At 46.2% G+C, this 20,833-nt stretch overlaps 2 protein-coding genes across 2 annotated transcripts in view; one reads left to right on the top strand and one right to left on the bottom strand.

The window, feature by feature from the left end:
• Positions 1-20,833, top strand: part of T265_05221 (hypothetical protein) — a gene marked incomplete at both ends in the record, with an annotated part of 71,548 nt that overhangs the window by 8,032 nt on the left and 42,683 nt on the right. The window contains 13 exons of the mRNA XM_009170176.1: positions 172-334; positions 1,665-2,088; positions 4,435-4,556; positions 4,862-5,594; positions 7,169-7,360; positions 10,310-10,432; positions 12,444-12,633; positions 13,186-13,425; positions 13,561-13,640; positions 15,901-16,330; positions 18,621-18,701; positions 19,428-19,798; positions 20,310-20,474. Coding sequence (XP_009168440.1) covers positions 172-334; positions 1,665-2,088; positions 4,435-4,556; positions 4,862-5,594; positions 7,169-7,360; positions 10,310-10,432; positions 12,444-12,633; positions 13,186-13,425; positions 13,561-13,640; positions 15,901-16,330; positions 18,621-18,701; positions 19,428-19,798; positions 20,310-20,474 — 3,314 coding nt within the window. The remainder of the gene's footprint in view (positions 1-171; positions 335-1,664; positions 2,089-4,434; positions 4,557-4,861; positions 5,595-7,168; positions 7,361-10,309; positions 10,433-12,443; positions 12,634-13,185; positions 13,426-13,560; positions 13,641-15,900; positions 16,331-18,620; positions 18,702-19,427; positions 19,799-20,309; positions 20,475-20,833) is intronic.
• Positions 19,537-20,833, bottom strand: part of T265_05222 (hypothetical protein) — a gene marked incomplete at both ends in the record, with an annotated part of 8,610 nt that continues 7,313 nt past the window's right edge. Inside the window, one exon of the mRNA XM_009170177.1 lies at positions 19,537-19,774. Coding sequence (XP_009168441.1) covers positions 19,537-19,774 — 238 coding nt within the window. The remainder of the gene's footprint in view (positions 19,775-20,833) is intronic.

The following is a 20,833-nucleotide window of genomic DNA, read 5'->3' as shown; positions in this document are numbered from 1 at the left end:
GTCCATGGTTCGAACCCGACCTCTGCATCTCAACTTCCCCTGTCTAGACTTAGGCAAACTGACATTATCTCGGCCGTCGCGCTTCCTTTGGCTTGCTTGCAACTAGGCACCGGAAAAGTGTTACAGCTGAACGATTTAAAAAATGTGCTTTCCTCCTTTCACCCGTTTCAGCACATTGCACAACTCCTAGCGTTCCCACGGATAGTCCGATGCCCACTCTGACCGATCACTTGGCCGTATTGGATCAGTCCGTCGAGGCGATGGTCAGCGAATGGCAGCACGCACCGGATGTGGTCCTGTCTATTCTGCCAAAAGACGGCAGTCTAGTTGTATGGTAGGTCGCTGGCTATCTAGTCTGTTTGGCGTACCTTTATTTTTTTTAATTTTCGTTTTACATTGGCTGAAGTGGTTAGAGCGCGAATTTACTGACCGGAAAGTCCGTGGTTCGAACCCGACCTCTGCCTCTCGACTTCCCCTGTCTAGGCTTGGGCGACCTGGCAGTATCCCAGCCCTCGTGCTTCCTTCGGGTGGCATGGCAGCTAGGCACCGAAATGGTGCTACAGCTGAACGATTTTTTTACTTTACAAAAAAAAGGATAACAGGCTTGTCCGTACTCATCCTGATCGTCGCGGCATTCTCACGTAGAATCCAAGACAGAAACCTTTTCCATTTATTTCCTCTTCTCCGGTGCATGAGTTTGGTGAGAGTTGGCTTGTCGATTTCATTCATGGAACCTTTGTAAATTTTGTTGAATAAATTAGCAGCATGGTGGCTAACCAGTATGGCATATTTTGTTACCACGATCATTTAAAAAACATGGCCCTGTTGTTAGCAGCGCGGTGCGATCTTGTGGAATATTTGTATCTGATGCGTTCATCGGAGATTTCGGCACTGTCGAAGTGCTCGTTTCTTGGAAAATTGAGTGCGTTCCACGTGGAAAATGCTGCTGCCTCCGTGCAACAATTCTGTATTGTGTAGATTGTGCTGTTGAGAACTGTACCTTTTTCCGAGCAGTGCATTACGAATAAACATGTACCTGTTTCCATTTTGGACCGTCCGATTTTCCGTTTCAAACGATCTCCAGGTTATCCAAGTGAGATCGATAAAAACATCACTAACGGCTTCACACCCGTTGGAGTACATCAGATGGGTCTTTGGATGGCGCATTTACTCAATACCTATCATAAACACAAGATTCATTTGTGTTTTGCTTGAATATCTCGTTATCTTCAGTTTACCACCACAGGCGTTCAGTTTGATGTTCCAGGTGGAAATAAGGTTGACCGAGAAACTCTGGGATTACGCCTTCCTGTTGAGCCCACAAAAGTTTCCAGAAAACTCATGATTACTCCGTTATATCGGGAAAATATTGTGATGTCTCGAATATCGTACCAACTGAAACATACGCAGCACACTCCGTTGAAGAATATCATGAACGAGGAATTAAGCTTGGCCTCCCCTTGCAACTGAGTGTTTATCGACACTAGTTGGGGTTCAAATACGAAGTAAGAATGGTTTAAGCTCCCGGACTAGACTAAGTAGAGAGCCGCAAAGAGGGGGGACCCCGTAGTACACTGTCTACTACTCACCAGCCTTGTGAGTACCGTCGTGTTTACTGGGTTTCAATGCTGACTTACGCTTCTATCTCCATTTCTTCATCCCAGGTATATTCATGGGCTTGATACATCCGTCCCTAATCCAGCAGGACTTCGTGTACAGTATGTACCGTTATTGGAAAACGGTAGTCGGACCGGCACGATTGATTCGTTGTTTACCACGATCCCGAGTTCAGGGTACACGCGTCTAACTCAAGTCACTTCCAGCCTTCGTTCACGCTTACATGAAGCCTTTCCCGTGATTGAAGCCGCTTCTCTCCAGCCAGGCTTGTTTCTTTTCCTCACCGCAACACCAAGCAGTCATCACCAACACATTCACACGGATGGTTCCGACCAGGCCATCCCATCTAGTCGTGATATCTCCACACTCTTCTGTCGCCTAATCATCCTGCTTCAGTCCCAACATTCCCAGGCCGAGATGGATCCTATAGCGTGGATTTGGAGACAAGCAGCTCTTTCAGGGCTGTCTGAAGTAAGGTCTTGCTTGCTGGTGCCAGCCTCGTACTCCGCTATCCCTATCCTGTTTTCTGAGCCAAAATTTATTTCGTTTTTTTTAAAAGGCTTTGATTTCCCATTTGATTGATGGTGACTTCAGTTTGGTCACAGTGGGTCGGCTGGGAGTCTACGGTTTGAGGCATGTCAGCTGCTCTGTGCAGTGCCGTTCAAACACGTGTTTATGAAAAATGGGTGTCCATTTTCTAGAGCGTATAGCTTCATTCTTAACTCTTGCTGAGTTAGGGTCCTCTGTGAGTTCTAGGTGAAGACTGTCATCCCCCTTGTTCAAAAATGCAAGTCATCACAGAACCTAACCAAATCACGCTTTTCAATGTCATCACTGGAATGAAAGTGAAACTGTATGTGCAATGCCTTCGTTGAGATTCCCTGGGGCAAAACTGTTACATGGGGTTTGGCTATCGTAGCCCTTCTCTGGATTTTGCATGGAGGAATGTCGCCGTAATATACCCCTCTTAAGGCGACGAGGAAGCTATGGAGAACAATTTTCACAGGTAAACGTATGTCCCGTTCTTCACTAATAGCAAAAACCCATTCACCTAGTGTGTGAATGGGTGTTTCTGTGCTGATACGCTCGATTCAGGTTTTAAGTGCGAAATAAGACTGGTGTAGATTTGGGGACTAGGACTAATTGGACAGCACTTTCCATCGACCTTATGCGTTTACGTCGTATGCAGGAAGTGGCTTCGATACCATGGAATATCGTTCCAGCTCAAGCAAGATGGCCTTGGTGTGTTCGATAAATGACACATCAGTTGGTAACGTTTGTTGACAGGGTTTTGGGTACTGCCGCCTGGTGATCTAGATAATAATTGACTACGGTGGATTGTGGGCCTTCTTGCCTCACCAAAGTGACATAGCTGACTGTGTTGCCGAGTTTTGAAGGTGAACAAAGCCCGGGATAACTCAGTGCTCAAGGTTTAAGGTCCGAACTCAACCGTGGCAACTCGACTGATCCTGTCTAGGCTTGAGGAACGTGACTGCATCCCGGCCCTCGTGCATCCTTTCATTGGCACTGCAGTTAGGCGCCGAAAGGGTACTGCAGCTGAACTATTGCGATTACAGGGCACCAAAATTTCACGTCATTCAGAGCATGCATCACCTTGAGGATCTTCTTTACCTTAATAGTTGAATAAGACGACTCGTTGACCCCGATTCGTCTTTTGCTCGAACGGATGAGTAGTGAAAGGGTCCAAACCTTTGACCAAGCACCGCTAGTCAACTGTAATCTGGCAAGTCCTAATCTCAGCGGTTTGTTCATCATACACTGCTCGTGGTCCCAGGAGAAGACAGAGCTGTTGTTTCTCAGCTTTTCAGCAGGCGTTGACGTAATTTGTAGGATAACACCTAGTTCTAAGTTTCGTACCTACAAAACCCCCTCCTTGCGTATTCAGGAACTCATATAATCGGTAGCCAGTTGCATTTAGTCCGAGAAACACCGGCTTCATTCGGCTTGACATGAACTACGGTACCCTAGGATCCTTTTTCAGTGTTAGGGCGAGATGGCTCAAGTGGTTAGAGCGCGAATTTACTGACCGGAAGGTCCGTGGTTCGAACCCGACCTCTGCCTCTTGACTTCCCCTGTCTAGGCTCGGGCAACCTGACGGTATCCCAGCTCTTATGCGTCCTTAGGGTGGCATGGCAGCTAGGCACCGAAAGGTCGCTACAGCTGAACTTAGTTTTTGCTTCCCGCAACTAGTAGCCAAGCATCCCGTGTGCTGTTCCCGCCGTGTTGTCAGAGTTTACGTATCTCCAAATATAGCCATCCGCATATGAATGCCATTGCTGGAGCACTCATCCTCTGGTCTTACAATCGTCATCTGCCTCTCATGTCCTACTCATGCTATTCTTAAATCACGAGATCTGTAAGGAAATATGACGGGTGGACAGATTAGGTCAAATCGAATGACAGTAAGTCATAAAGGAAACTACTCGTAAGGTTGCTGAAAACTCTTCGACAACCCACGACCGGTTTCGCTCTTCTTGGGGCTCATCAGGTAGGCGCAGTCCCTGAGTTTGATGAGGCGGCCTGTGTGCACCACATTCAGCTGGAGGACATCATAAACGAGAGATTCAATTAAGTCTCCCGTGAAAACCAAATTGCAAATGAGTGTGTTCCTCAAAAACAGTAAAGTCAGTTTTATCTGGACTAAAAGATGCTGGAATTGGTGCTGCTATTTATCGTTCCCCACGGATTCCCTATCATCCAACAGATGTGTCACTGTCTTCCCAGAATGTAACCTTTTTCTACATTACCAGTCGCTTTCGAGTTTCAATCGGTTTCACTTCGATTCGTATCCCACAGACTCAACTGCTGGGGACGGTGTTTGCTACGAAGTTCCACCAGTCCCAATACGTCGCGATGGTCACCAGACATTTCAATGGTTCGCTGCGCTACTGGCGTCTGGATGTGTCCAAATCCAGCCAGTAAGTTTTTACCAGCTTCGTACTTCTTCGATTCGACTCGGTAGAATGTCATTCCAGTCACGAGCTTCGCCAATTCACAAGTTTCCTATTCTAGCGCAACTAAAATGGTATCTAAGCAATAGTATTTTTCCCTGTGATCAACGGCCGTCCCGCGCCATGAGGTTACATGTACTACCGCCGCTTTGAGGTAGGATATATATTTTCAGTTTTTATTGTATCTGCCATGACATCCGACCTGTATCGTTGTTTCCCCTTGTTCCAAATAGTGCAATGTGCCTCTGGATCATATCTTTTCTGTTTTCCAGATTTCAGTGGATTGTTGGAGTGAACGGGAGTGCACGTCTTAGCGGACATCGTTTTCACACCGAGGCCATTGTCTCTCATCCTCTTCTACCGCTGGTCCTGTCCAACTCTCACTATGAGCTTAAAGGATCGTCGGTTTCTGCGGAATCAGTTGGGGAGACACCTACCGAAAGTGTTAGCGAATTGATTCTATGGCGTGTTGATCCTGTCGGACCGCTGACCAGTTCGTCTGGCACTGTTGGTGGCCTAGGACATCGACTCCAACATTGTCACCACACATCGGCTGCGCACAGGCTACGATTCACCATGGAGCCTTCAGATATCAGTCAAAGCGGGGGTTCATTGTCTCGAGGTGGACTGTTTGAGGTCGCACGAGTCAGTGTTCCAAAACCTCCGCAACAGTTAAGGCCTTGGTTTCACGAAATCGCTTGGTTTCCATGTGTTCTTACAACGGCTTTGACTCAGTACCCTGTGGCCTTGTTTGTTGCCAATACAGCTGTTTCACAGTCCAAACCATGCGATGACCAGCTCGGATTTTTCCTTGCGTTTGCCGATGCTGGTGACGAATTACAACAGGCTTTGGGTCGTGGAACAACAAAAACAACAACAACAAAGTCAACCGATGATGACGAGAGGCTGTTAAGTCTAACTAATGCAGACACATCAGGTTGTATTATCCAGCTTCGTACAACTGTGACACTTTCGATGCGAAGGGTTGATCCGCCGAAAGCAGCGGTGAGTCATTTCAGTGTTTATCTACTCTATGGTACACACTTTGAATGGACTGTTCAATGTCTTGGTAGCTGGTCGTGGTATTGTAGCTAGGCACAGTCCCCGAGTTTCCGTAAACCTCGTGTTCTATTCGAAACCAAATTGCACAAACTTGACGAACTACGCTCGTTTGCAAACAAATTTGATTTTGCGAGAGACTCACCAGAAAAACCCAGCTGGATCTCTCGTTCATGATGTTTCTAAACTGACCGTAAGATATATCAGATTTAGCGATTGATACGCTCTTGTGGCCTACTCTTTACGCTTAGTGCACCTGTAGTTTAAAATGGGATTCAGATTCAACATGGTTAATCATAGCTGAAAGCAACACCAAAAATTAGAGAACTCCTTCTACAAAGCTGGCTGATGTGACGCGTTCGTGGTGGTGGTCGTCTGCTCATAACATGTTTTATGGTAACTTTGTTGTATTCATTGTGGCGAAACATTAGCAACCTGATTGCCAAGCTCAGCGAGCAGATCAACGGCCACCTGATCAAACACCAATAGTAACAAGTATGTTCAATTTTTTTGATAGAGGAAACTACTCACAAGGTTGCTGAAAACTCTTCGATAGCCCACGACCAGTTTCGCCCTTATAGTTCGGGCTCATCAGGTAAGCACAGTCCCCGAGTTTCCGTCAACCTCATGTTCTACTTGAACCCAAATTGGACTGTTTTCGAGATTTTAAGTGTGGACTTTATGTGTCAGCAGTTTGTGAAGCCACAGTATTCAAACTCTGCGTTCTCCATTACTTCAACACGGGTCATCGATGTTGATCCCGTTTCGCAATCTCGGTGCATCACTCAGTCCATCGTTCAATCAGTGTCAGTTTGAATGTAAAGATTGTACTCCGTTGTGATCATTCAGCTCCCTACGGCGGCTTTTGGCCTGCGGTACCACAAATTAGCGGTAGATTTCACATAACCAAATTAATTTGCAAATGAGTGCATTTCTCGAAAATAGTCCAATTTGGGTTCAAGTAGAACATGAGGATGACGGATACTCGGGGACTGCGCCTACTTGATGAGCCCCAAGTAGGGCGAAACCGGTCGTAGGCTGTCGACAAATTTTCAGCAACCTTATGAGTGGGGCAAATTTTTTTTCCACAGCCCTGAGAAGATACTAACAAGTATTTTCTATTAGGCTGCAGGAACAGTGCGCTGCCAGTTCTATGCCGGTTCGTATTAAGCGTGTTCCAAGAATGTCATCATGCAAGCAGACCACTGAAAACCGAAACAACGGAGCTGTGTGGGGTTTGTAGCCTTCGTTCTATTCTGATCTCCATTGGTTATTGGACGAATCTTGATAGCTTCGATTCAAACTGATAGGCTTTGTAAAAATTAGCAGCCGTTCATCCGTGCCAAACTGAGGCCACAGAGTTTCCTCTTTTCGAGAGAGATCGCTGTGCTCCGTTACAGTATTTTTTGACAAGGACACTACCGTATAACTGGTCTTTCCGATTTGCTGTGTCTTCTTTCTACGCTCAGATTGGTAATATGCATAGTAAGTCCCTTGATTTCCCGTATGTTTCCTTGTAGTCATTCGCTCCGCAGACGCTTCTGCTGCACGTGTTCCCCAGCGAACTCGTTCCTCGGATCGACTTACAAAGAACCGCTTCTTTGGGACCACTCACTGCCCATTCGTCGCACACCACCTACTTGATTGTCCGTCTGACTGGTTGGCGTCGTACGACGGAAGACCGCAGTGAATTGGTTGATTATTGTCCACGGGTAAGTCGAGGACTGATTTGTTTGCCCTATCGATTCTGTGCTTCTGACTGGGCATATTCCTACGATACTTCTCAATGTTGATATCATGTTCTATCCCGTTTTCTATGACTTTTGCGCTGTTGAACTCCATAGACGAATAAAGTTATAAAGGCGAGTCACACGTCTGAAAAATTGGACACGCAACGCACGAACATAACTCCCCTGAGAAGGCAAAATACTCCATTTTTCATGGTTCGTGGAAATCGTGAAGGCGTCACCACGGAGTTTTTTGACGCCCATTCATCCACTCACAGGGACTGGTTACAATAAACTGTGGAAACGTTTCCGAATAGTGATGGCTCGTTTGCGAGGCGATATTGTCTGAGTGAATGCTCCTCGAACATGTATATCTTTCGGATTGTCTTTGGTGGATTGCTCTAGACGACTCATGAAGCCAATCACGGGATTTTATGACACTAAGACACCGATTCTGTTGCTGATCAGCTGATAATTGAGTGGTCAGTCTGAATGAGTCACGTGAAATACCTGTAGAACAGACTTTGGTTAAGGCGCGCACAGGTCACGTGATGATCTATTCGATTGTAAGACTGTTCAACTAGAATTAGCAGACAGTAGAAAAGACTGTCCTTAACTTATGAACGTAATCGGCTTTTCCTGGCCGAGTTCTTATTTCATGTTGTTTGATGTCCATGACGAACCAGAAGCAACCTCGCATCCAGTGTTGGTTTCAGATAGCTCGAACGATCGGGGTACCACGTGACACACTATGGAGGTCGGATAGTCAAAATGACTGATTTTCATTGAGCTGGACCGGTCGTACGAATGAATTCATAGTCGCGACAATGAGTTACTCACGCCATACTGTTGTATTCAATTGCTGTCCCCGATCCGGTGCTATAGTGTCGGAAAAAAGACTCGCTAACAAGGAATACAACCGCTATATTGAAAACAAGCGATTGGAAGAGCTTCAAGGGGCGTCGCGCTATTTAGTTGGCACGCTGACATTGATCCAGGCTGTCTGATCAACGTTTGGTGAACACGCATCATCAGCGGTGCCTCTATGAAAGGCCTGAGCACTCAACTAATGCAAGTGGAATGAAGCTAGGCCTGGAAATTCGAATACGTACTTTTGGAGTTGCGCCCGCTCACCGAAGCTGTCGCGTTCAACATGTAGCTGTCCGATTGCCCGAACTAACTCATCATGCCCCCAAATGCTTGGCTGTGTCTTCCGCATTCTCCCACATTCCAGTAACCGAAACTGTAGCACCTGGAATCCGAGTAACCTAAGTATATGGCGGCTGCCAACTACAAATCAACCGTGCACCCAGTTGGACCACGCGGCCATCAGCCACCGGTGGAGAGCCACAATTCAAGACTGCCGTTCCTTCTGGGGCACACCACTTGATTCTGATTATGCCATTGTGCGCACACTCCTGACAGTTCGTTTCCCTTCAGGCCCTCGCAAGTCGGCAAGAAGCATGCCAATCCACTATCTTCGAAGAACTGCCATAGCCCAACAGTATCGATCTGAGCTAGCCCAACAACTCTCCACAGTAAAACAATACTGTGGTGGCAGTGAGTATGTGAATGAAGCATGGCAAAATGTGAAAGGAGCTATGCTAGTGGCGTTCAGTGCTGCCTGCCCGACTTCTCCAATTCGACCCCAAGACCACTGGATGTCGTCGAGGTCGTTATCCATGATTGGTGCCAGGAAAGCCATACCAGCAGGCAATGAGTACGACGGCGCACGCAAATCCCTCAAACGCCAAATAGTGAAGAGTCTAAGGAAAGACCGAGAGCTTTGGTGGATATCGAAAGCTCGGGAGATGGAGAAGGCTTTTGCTACGGGAAACAGCCGTGCCCTTTATCAACTGATACGATTGACTGGCCCTAGGAAGGCAACGGTCAGCGAAACGATAAGTGAAAACGATGGCTCATTAATTCACTCGCAAAAGCGTCGACTGGGGAGATGGGCTGAACACTTCGAAGAGCAGTTCAGCTGGCCTCCTGCAACACAACCGGTGGAGATGATGCATACGGGGCGAATGAAATGTAAACCTTGATCGCCCTTTGGAAAAAAAGTATATGGTTTATAGCCGATGAACTGACTGACTACGGTTTTCAAATTGTTTGCATCTATCGTAAGGTTTGAAAAGAAAGCATACAAACCCAGTTCATATTTGTTTCTAGTCGATCCGTGTTGCGGATGCTTCAATATCATTGCTTTCGTACAGCAGCACTTTGCTTTTTTTCGTTGGAGTATAGCAGGAAAGTTGGATCCAACGTAGGGTGAATTGGAGGCGGAATGCCACTCATAAAATCCGCACCCAACCTTTTTGTCCTGATTGAGGCACGAAACGGAAACAATTTCAAACGGACGAGAAGACATCCGGCGGTCTGAAACCATCGACCCCGTACTTTCCGTACGGGTGACCTGAGTGTATGTGTTTGTTTGTGATTCAGACATTTGTTAGCTAACAACATTCCATCTTGTGCTTCCCTTGAAGAGTTTTCCACGGATCTAGTGTTCCTGTGACTAATTTAACGGTCCCGCTTTTGTTGTCTTCCCAATATCCTTTGCCTTGGGAACGGTACATTTTTTTGAAAAGTTACCTTGCCTTTTACGTCTCAGAGATACATCATCTTGTTGATGGCAGTTCCTGATACATATTCGTTTGGTGTGTGACAGATGCACGAACGGTGGTCCAATGGCCAATTAAAAAACGCTCCGAATGACTGACTGTATCGCCGTTTCAGATGGTTTGGCCTGTGATCCTTGCAGTGGGATGGTGATATGGGACTTGGTTCACATCTGAGAACCTGTAAATACACGAGCGTTGCGCGTCCCTAAAAACTCCGTTTTTCGCTGTTGAAATCACCACATTTGTTTCCTCCACTAACGACAGAATTTTCCTCTGGACGCTTTAATCACTTGCCCAAATTTTACAGACCAGACTGGAAATGTGGCGCGTTCGTGTGACTACAGAAGTCAGTCCTTCTCTGCCACTTCCGGAATCTCTGGCTCCTCTCCGTTTGTCTGCTTTTGACGATTTGCTGTGTAATGTAGAGAAGGTAAGTTTGCTATTTCATTATCCTGGGTTATGACATAGATGTACGCGCATGCCTTATCTCCGAGTTTTTCACTTTCCTTTTTTCGGTGCATTTATGGAACTTACATACGATAGTGGTGGTCAGCTGTATAGAATGACCTAACTTACACATCGCGTTGTGTTCATCTGGCGGTCTGTCGCATTTTGTCGTCCAGCTGTGGCGCCCTTTTGGTGCATGACAGCTGTACGCCTTGAAACAAGTTCGAGGGCTGATATACTGACGAGATGAGATGGACTAGGACCGCGAATCTTCCGATCAGTAGTTTTACGCTCAGCTCCCTCTCTCTCTCTGTCATGTTGAAGCATTTTTCACATGATGCGCGCAAGCTCTGCCAAAAAGTGGCAGCGTTATCCAGCCATGGTATATGTCTTGCCTTGCACGGTTCCTATACACAGGCAAAATGACCGTGGTCCACGTTCACAAAGCGTGATAATGTCCTGGCATTCGGTTTTTCTACAGCTGCTTCAATTTTGCCCGCGCCCCCCTTTGCAACCTGCCTAACATGAGCTTTCGCTTAACTAAGTTTGGCATGAAACATGGTTCAATCATTTTCTAGTAAATCGCAGTCACTTGTGTGGATGAATCTGTACAGAGGTATCACGATATTCGACACTTCCATGGTTTTTGAATATGTGAAGACGTTTCAATTCTCGGCATTGCAGTTGCTAGTTCTTTCAGTCATAAAGTAGTTGTACTGCATCCACTACCCGTGCACTTCAATGAGCATCGACTTTTCCACAATGAGTGGCGCAGTTTGCCACTAATTGCCTAAAGCTGACGTCAACTCAGGGCACTTGTCGGATAAACAAATCAGTGTTTGTTGCGGATACGACTGAATTGAAAGTCATATTCCACAAGTTGCCATTCAGTGCTAGATGACAAGTAAGTTGGAAGGCAATTGAATATGGCCTCTCTGCGGGTCTCTTTGGCTTGTCCTTGAGTTCCTATTGCCACCTGAGTTCACAAGCACTCCTCACATGGGTAGCTGATTTAAACGACGAAAGGTGCCATTGTTCCCTTGCTGCTCTGCCAATTGAGCGAAGATCAGCTTTGGCAGAGAGAACCACACAATGAGTACTGCAGAACATCAGCTGCCCATCCATTTGGAATGGATGAACGTCGCATCCACGTGCATGCATGTTGCGAGGTGGCATCTTTGGCAGTTCAGCGAGCTGAGAACACTGGTTTGATTCTCACTTACTGGCGTCAGCCCTTCCGTTTGTATAATGTCCTTTTTTTTCAAGATCCACTCTCCAGTTGGCTTTCAAACAATCTATCAGGAAATCGTTCTTGAACCAGCCTACATACTTCCTTAACTGTTCGAACTTCATTCATCGAAAAAGACTTAACCGAAATGATCATTTATGAAGCGGCGTTTTATATTAACCCAACTTCCCCGAAGTTACTTGCTGGTTAACACAATCCACATCTTCGTTTTCGACTTGACTGTTTGTACGCGCGTGATTGCCGGATAGATGGCCCCAAGACCAAGCACTTGAAAATTCTGTGCAGGTATTTATGTGCTCTATTGTCTTACAGTAACCTGGTACGACTCAATGAAGGCGGAAGGCTTTGGGCTGATCACTTCCAGTAAATTCTAGGTCAACAACTCTAAATCCGATCCGAGTCGATGACACATCAAGATGCCCAATCACGCGATCCATAATATGGCTTCACACGATGTTTCACTCAAAGAGTGGGAAGCTCATTCTACTTGCCTCTATCTATTTATTCACTCGTGGTGCAAAGTTGGGTTCTGAACTCACATGGAAGCTTGGTGAAGAGCAATCGTAGATCGCACTCGAGATCTCACAGAACGACGCTGTCAGCTGTGGGTGTTGTGATCGATATTTACTGAAACCGCCTTGGCATATAAATCGATTTGAATTCATTTGCCGCCATTTTCTCCATTCCATGCGCATGCTCGTTGTAAGCAGTCCGTTATCCTCCGCTTCTCTCTTGTACTCCCAAGGTGAACGATTGTGAACTGCCACTTCCTTCGGGTGTCCTCATCACGAGAGCAGAAGTTTCTGCCGCGCACGTCAGTTGGGCCACCCTGTCGACTTACAATGCGCCTCCACCCTACCTCATTGTATCGGCTTGCTCTGATGGCTGTCTACGTTTTTGGCGGTGTGTTGCGCAACAGACTGGTTCCTTGCCCGGTAAGGCCCGTATTCCGTACTTCTTGGTGGTTTATACCATCAGGATTCTGTTTTTACCAGATCAGCTGATCTATATACCTCGTAAACGAGCTAATCCTCTGCTTTGATGGTGGTTCATGCTTTTCTCCTTACTAATAAAGTATGCTCAGTAAGAAAAAAAGTTGGTTGTGAATCGCTGTGTTTCAGCGATATACTGAAATGGAGCGACATCCCAGTAGTTTGATTTTTTCGGATACACAGGATACTCGTTTATCAGTTTTCGTGAGATGGCTCAAGTGGTTGGAGCGCGAAGTTATTGACTGGAAGGTCCGTGGTTCGAACCCGACCTCTGCCTCTCGACTTCCCCTGTCTATGCTTGGGCAACCTGACAGTATCCCAACCCTCGTGCCTCCTTCGGGTAGCATGGCAGCTATGCACTGGACGAATTTTTAAGACCGGTTTTGGCATATCCTATATTCTCCTGCAACTCGACTTCAGGTGTCACCTCTCTTGTGTTATCCTCTTTCGAACCGAATGACTGTCTTGTTTTTCTCCTCTCTTGTCTCCCATCAGGTGTGGAAACGTTTACCTGGTCTGAATGGCAAATGCCACTGGCGCACGCTTTGTCCAGTTGCATCGAACTCGACAGTCACCACCCTCCGAAGATCCTGGATGTGGACTGTGCCTACAGTGGACGCATTGCGGTTGCTTACTCTCCCCAGACATCCGAAGGCGCCGTCTCGGTGCCTATACCACAGTCCGGACTGAGCATTCCGAAAATTCTAGTGGTCATTTACGAATGTGAATCAAGTGGTACGTGAGCTAACTTAACATTGTTTGCTTCTCATTCTGCCTTCTGCACAATCGTTTTTGCAGATGAATGTTCTATGTAGTACTCCTTTATTTTCCGCCTTTCCCTCACGCCGCTCTTATTCTTCGGCTTCGTAGGTGGATGTGAATGGATCCTGGAGGACACGATCGACCTGAGCTTGGACTTCCATCAAGGACACTCTCACCGAAATCAACAAGTAAGAATATGTTCTTTATGAGGCAGCACTCATTTAAAGTATCCGCGATTTGGTTTGGTTCTGTTTTCCTCCTGATGCTACAGCTGTCATGTAAGTAACACCCCGGTGAGTTTACTCTGTGTGTAGGATGGTTTGCAAATACTGAAGGTCATCCGAGTAGTTTGTTGGGGCTTGATCGAGCAACCGCTAACTGGCTAGTGTTTTGAATCTGGCCGGTGGAATATCTAAGTGTAGACGAACGTATTACCTCCCAAGTCATATTGTACGTGAAATTCAACGTCGTCTGCAACCAAATGTTTCCCGAAATACAGTTGCACAAAACTCATGGTCAACTGAACGGAGTTCAGACCGAAAGTGTTTCGATCGCATTCAGAGTTTTTGCGTCATGTAGGTTTTGTTCCCGGTGCACAGTCCTAAATCCCCTCTGAACAAAGCGTAATCTTCGTCATATCTTTCACAGTGGAGTCTACTGCGGCGGTAACCAGTCGTTAACTGCATGACCGTGTCGAAACCACACAGAAATTGGATAGGGCGGCTTCATCCGGCTTACATGACCGTGTCTCGGTTTATGTTTTTGCTCTTAATAAAATAAGGGGTTAAATACACGAACAGTGTTATGATACTAGTGAGAGGAAGAAGGCCTTCGCTGCGGAGTCATTTATCAGGAAATGCCAACTGACCGGTTCCAGACCTTTGGACAGGGAAGCAAATCTCATTTACATCTTAATTACAGAAACTGGACATCCGTCTTCTCCTGAACGCGTTTTCTTGACCCTTCCTGGTTATTCATTGACTCCAATCATTCATCGCTCAAATCCAAGCAAGTGTTACGAAGCGAATCCACAAATTCTGCAGCAGATGTCCCCTTTTCGAAAGACGCAAAGCGGAATTCCACGAATAACATACTACTCGCGTGCCTTTCCATCAGTAGTATCACGGTTACACTAGTGTGGTAAGTGCTTGTCATCATCCCCTGTCTCCCAGACGAATTGGCGCCATCCGTCATACACAGCATGACATCAGTGTTCAACACCGATGCTTCACTGCCGATGGTGCTGCACTCATTCTTTCGACTGACGCAGCTGGGTTGATTGCTTCCGTCAGCAACCTTGGTGCAAATGTCCGGTTGCGAGTAATGATTGATCGTTGTTGTCCTCGTTTGTTGATGCCATTGCAATCGGTACAGTTCAAAGTGTGAATTCTGTCGACCTTAACGTCTAGTTGATTTGTTAACATGCATGCAACAGGCAGTTTTCAGGAAGATATGGACACCTTATTTGGCATCGATGAAGCATGCTGGGTAAATAGCGCTCCTAAGAAAGAGCTCTATTTAAATAAACCTTGAAAACAGTTTGTGATCCGAACTTAGAAGTAGTCTGTCAAATTCAGTAAGTTATTCAATGAACCAACCCATCAAGGGGATAATCTCTTTCGTTCGTGTGAGTATGTTCAGAGAGCATCTACTCCATGTATACTACGGTTTTGAACACTCAGATTGTTCTCTCTAAAAAAGAGAAATTTTTCGTCAGCTGCAAGCTGATGAAAACAGTTGCGGACGAGTCAATATTCGTAAGTGCATCGTTTTATCATGGTGAGTCGTCTCACTGTCTCCCTAGGTGCCTACTTCGCGGTAACTCACCACTCTGACCACACCCACATTTTTGGGAATGATGGGGACTAGTATTCACTGGTGTACGCCAATCGGATGCAGCGTGCTGCTTCATGGTTTTCTTTCGAATGACTGTCCGGAGGCCAGCCGTCCCTAATAACGGAACATCACATCATTTGGACGGATGTGTCACGGACCAAACGAAGGCATGCCCTGATTGGTCAGAACGTCAGCCAATGCGGATCGAGAATCTTTGACTCGACGCTTTTCGCCCCCTCATGGTGATTCTGGCACGACCTTGTAGAGCACTCTGTGATTACCCTATAAAACCAGTTGTAATAATTTTCTTTTGTCTTCATAAAGGGCTGTGTAGAGCTACAGTGTTTTTTGATATACCATAGTAGGCGGAGCAGGAAGCCGAGGGACCGTTACAGAGTTGCACTACCGTTCAGCAAGATACAACAATGACCCTCACTACACGCTCGCCTTTCTGTCCTAGAATACTCGCAGAAACATGTTCTCGTCAAACTACATTCGTGCACAGCTTGTGCGTTTCTTGTTATGGGGAACACCGAAAATAATTTTATTCCCCATGTAGTGGTTGGGTTTGTCTCTATCTCTCCCCTCTCTCTGTCTCCCATGCTACCTTAGCTACCGGCAGTCGTTCAGCTGGACTGGGTAAGCACGGAGGACGGTGGTCATCTTCTGTCGATCATGCTCGGCTCACAGGTTCTTGTCTACGCCCCAACCTGTCAGACAGTCAACCCTACACAATCTCACCCACACACCCCATCCACTCTGATGACCACACTTGGGGAGGTCTACCTAACTTGGAAACGGGTGGCATCCACTCGCGTCTACACAGCTCATATCGGTGAGCATCAGATCGTAAAAAGTGACCCACTACACCCTGTTCCATCTGGACGGCACAAACGGGCCATTTGGCTACGTGACGGGCTCTTGTTGATTGCAGTTACAACCGAGATCCTGGTTTATAGCCAGTGGCCCAACGAAGCTGGACATCATGAGATCTCAACTATGGGGCAGACTGAAGAACCAACAGTCCAGAAGAAGTTGACTGGTAAGTTAGCCAGCCACCCGGCAGTGTTTTGTGGAGACGATTGGGTTGAGGCGAGATGGTTAGAGCGCGAATTTACTGACCGGAAGGCCCGTGGTCCGTCTCTCGACTTCCCCTGTGCAGGCTTGGGCAACCTGGCAATATCCCAACCCTCGTTCAACCTTCGGGTGGCATGGTAGCTAGGCACCGGAAGGGTGCTACAGCTGAACGATTGGGATGAGTTGATTTTGTCCTCTTTCTGAGGAGCCACCTGAATGGACAGACCAAAAAATACCATAACTAGAGCCTTGGAATTAAATGCGATCGGGAGCTGACGGAACTACGGCACATTCTCTAGCGTGAATGACTTCTGCTCAGTTTGATGCGGTATCAACCCATACTAAAACAAAGGCCTATTCTTCTGACTAGTCTTCTTAGTTCGTCATGCTTTACTTGTCGTAACAGTAACTCCATTTTCAATTTAAACGTCCACAAGTAGCACCGGTTTATGAGTTAGATCGTATCCCGAGGAATAGCATGCCAAATGGCACCGTGGACGTGAAGACAGAAACAGTTTGAGTTTATTCACACAATATCGAGTACCTCTAAATTCTCCTAATTTAGCATTCACATCGCATGAAGCACTCATTGTTCACGGTCTTATTCGGTTTTCTCCTGTTCCAAACATCTTCTGAGTCATCTAAAATGGGTAAAATGGCCCGAGTGGCTAGAGCGCAAATTTGCTGACCGGGAGGTCCGTGGTTGGAACCCGACCTGTCTAGGCTTGGGCAATCTGGCAATATCTTAGCCCTCGTTTGACCTTCGGATGGCATGGTAGTTAGGCACCGAAAAGTTGCTACAGCTGAGCGATTTTATTTCAAACGTCACGGGCCGTGGGCTGTCGAAGAGTTTTCAGCAACCTTGTGAGTAGTTTCCTTTATGAAAACGTTATTATTATTACTTATTTATTTTTACCATTTTGACGCTGATTGTGTGAGTCATGTTTTAAACGAGCTCAAATGGACTGCAATATATAAAGTACTGTATGTTGTGTTGCGTATAACAATAGAATACGTGCACGTTGGCTGTGCGACTTAAAGTCCTATCGTTTATCACGGAGGACTCGGTCTTTTGACGTCCCCTACAGATGAGGGCCTTCTCCCACGGACGGTCCCTTTACACTGTGCGTGTTTCCTTTTAAACACTGCTATGTTCGTTTTTCCGCAAAAGAAACAAACGCGCACCGCTGTTAGCGGTGCGAAGTAATAGAGACATATTGGACTATCATTGCACTCAGTGAAAACTATGCGTTTATCGACGCATATATGTACACAGTGTCTCATAATGGACGCAAAAAATAATACCCATGTCAAACCTTCAACACCAATTCAAAGATTTATCACTTTTTATACGGACATACATAGATCATGGAGGTTTACTGTGAACAAACTGGCATTACAAACGATGTTGAAAGGAACCACCCCTTTCTTCTATAACAAGTTGAAGGTGGTATGAGATGTGAGACACAGCATGTTTAACTTCTTCAGGCGTCACTCGTGCACCCTCCTCTTCACTTCTTGCTCTTAACTCCGTCAAATTCTTCGGTTTATTTTCATGATATACGCAAGCCTTGATCATTCTCCAAAACCAATAATCCAGAGGTGTGAGATCGGGTGACCTTGCGGGCCAAAGGTTAAGAAATCCGCGGGCAATGACTCTCTCATCAGAAAATTGCCCTCGGAGGTAAGTTCTCACTTGGTATGAGTAGTGGGGTGGAGCGCCATCTTGTTGTGCTGTGTTGAGTTGCGGGATAACATACGTCTGCAGCATACGGAGGTAATTGTCGCCGGAAACCGTAGTATCAAAGAAAAAGGGACGCAGGAGACACTTTGAGGAGAATCCCATCCACACAGAGAGATGAGGTGAATGGAGATTATGGGTGAGGTACTCGTGAGGAGCTTCAGGGGACCATATCACGCAATTTTGTTTGTTGATTATGCCATCCACAGAAAAATTTGCTTCATCGCTCCATAAAATGTTGTGAACTATTTCTTCATTGTCTAGCAGCCAGTTAGAGAATGTGACACGTTGCTCCTTTCCTTCTTTTGTGATGTTTTGTAATAAAGTGAAATGATACGGGTAGAGATGAAGGTGGCGTCTCATAATATGATGCACGCTGGCGCGGGGACTGCCGGTCAACTGAGACACCTGAGTTATTCATGAAGATGCCATGGGGCTCTGGAAGTGAAGTTGCTCGACGTCATTCTGCACAATAGGCGCTCTTCTATCACTCAGAGACTTTCCCCTTTGCCAGGAAAATCCAATACAGATCCAGTGGACTCAAATTTCGCAATCAAGCGTGTAATGGTCGACACGGTGAAAGGATCTTTGATTGGTTTTGTAACCACGACGTGNCCACGAAGTGCAGCGGTGGTGCTTTCACCATGGGAATAACAGAGTTTCACCATTTCAATGCGCATACTGACATCCATCGTAAACAAAAAAATGCCAACACTTGCATACACAACCACCTTTATGTGGCTACTGATAGTGAAAAAATTTGTTATCCTTTCTTCAATTGGCTACGTTTACTTACCCAATTAAATTTTGCGTCTATTATGAGACACCCTGTACTTAGCTTAGAACACCTCACCAGGAAGCCAATCTAAAACTAGTCTTTCTATGAGGAACTGTTGAAATGTGTTTCAGAGGACCAACCAAAAATAGACTCTTTTAAGCAATGGTCTCTCCAGTGGTGGTTGAGTTTACGTTAGCACCTAACCACGGCTCATAATAGGAGGCTCAAAGGACGGCCTAACGAAATACTTTTGGGTGAGTTTGCCATCCTGATCATGAAAAGCTCAGAGGGGGGAAGGTCTGAAATTTCTGACAATTAGGTAGATCGTTAATACTTATGAGTTCAAGTAAAATCTTTCGGGAGGCAGGTCCTGTAATGTGTAACAATCAAGGATTAAAATTAGTCTAACACCTAGTTTCTCAAATGGAATGCTAAATTTTTGCCTTAATAATTTTTTTCTTCAAGAGTAATGAAATCGGTCTTCCCACCAGCAAAATTTACCGCTTTTTGTGTTTTTCACTCGATTTGATCACCTCCATACAGATGAACAACGTTCCCACCCCGACGCAGCGCCCATCTCTCAACCCGATGATGCCACGGTTGCCGGAACGGCCAGCATGACCGTTGCTCAGCTGACCAAGACCTACTCGGCTTACCTACTCAAGCCTTCTCCGTCTGCAGCGTTGCTAGCCAACATGGTCGGTTTGCACTCACCGGCAAGTAAACCACACACTTCAGCAGAGGGTGTGAGTCCAACGACCAAGCCATCTAGTCCAAAGACTGTCGGTACTTCTTCCCATCCAGATGAGGTTGCATCTAGTCGGCCGACCACTACGACACACGCTAAACCGTCTCCTGTTGAAACGGCCGATCCGGCGCTCTTGGCCAATCTTGGATTGTTCGAATCGATTCAGGTAACTTCCTTCGTATACTTTAACGGTTGAGTTCAGTGCTGTGGTTTCACATCTCAGTAATCTTGTACTCACACAGACAAACTCAGCTTCCTGGACACCTTGAGCACTCAGGTGAAGCGTCACAGCTATCTCTCAATCAAGGTTGTTTTTGCCGCCTCATGAACTCCTTCAGATCTTGTCGTTTACTAGTGTATGACTTAACGAGTCGTTTAGATTTCCGCGGATAGATAACACTCGATGGCATCTGCTATATAGTTTTTCTAATATGCAGGCTTACTACACAACAGATCGCCTCCTTTCATCTTTTGTTTTACTGCTGTCTACAAGTTTAATAAATCCACGCGGTTGAAAAGCTGTGCAATGGCTGTGTTGCTGGCAGATGCTTACAATTAACGCTTTTAAATGAATAAATTTAAACTTGAATGCAGATAGCTGTTTCGCACAGTTCAGCTCCACTTTGGAAAAGTAAATGTTGCCTAAACCTAGGCGTGTGCATTCTCTCTCACTTCAGGTATTCAATCCCATAATGCCGCAGTTTCATCCGCGGCAGTTGCTCGAATGGCTCAATCTTGGTCGCCTACGTCGTGTTCAAGCCATTCTTGCGCACCTTACACGCTGTCTGACTGCTTCCAGTCCGACACTTGCGTCAATCTCCCGTCGTTCTGCACACAGAAGGGTTTGTTTACCTCTTGTAGCTGTTCACTTTGACTCGATTCCGGAATTCATGTTGCTCCATAGAACGAGGGGTTTATCTATTTATCTGTTGTTTAGTGTCAGTAAGACAATCAAACTTGGTCAGTACTTCCAAGAACATATAATCTAATTCATCCTGCCGCTCACTAGAACCCCGATTGTTTCAGCTAGTGCGAAGTTGGGGGAAATGATTACTATATGACTGTATTCATACAACATATCGTCGAAGGCTCTACCAGATCTTGCCGCGGCTCTCGTTTTCCACCGGTCTATGCGGAGCTCGAATGCTTGATTCTGGTTGGCCAAAATGCTAACCAATCAAAGCACATCCTCACACACTCG

This window comes from Opisthorchis viverrini, assembly GCF_000715545.1.
Source record: "Opisthorchis viverrini unplaced genomic scaffold opera_v5_95, whole genome shotgun sequence".
Classification (NCBI taxonomy): Eukaryota; Metazoa; Platyhelminthes; class Trematoda; order Opisthorchiida; family Opisthorchiidae; genus Opisthorchis; species Opisthorchis viverrini.
The sequence above is the reverse complement of the archived record's forward strand: the minus strand, read 5'-3'. Positions and strand labels throughout refer to the sequence as shown.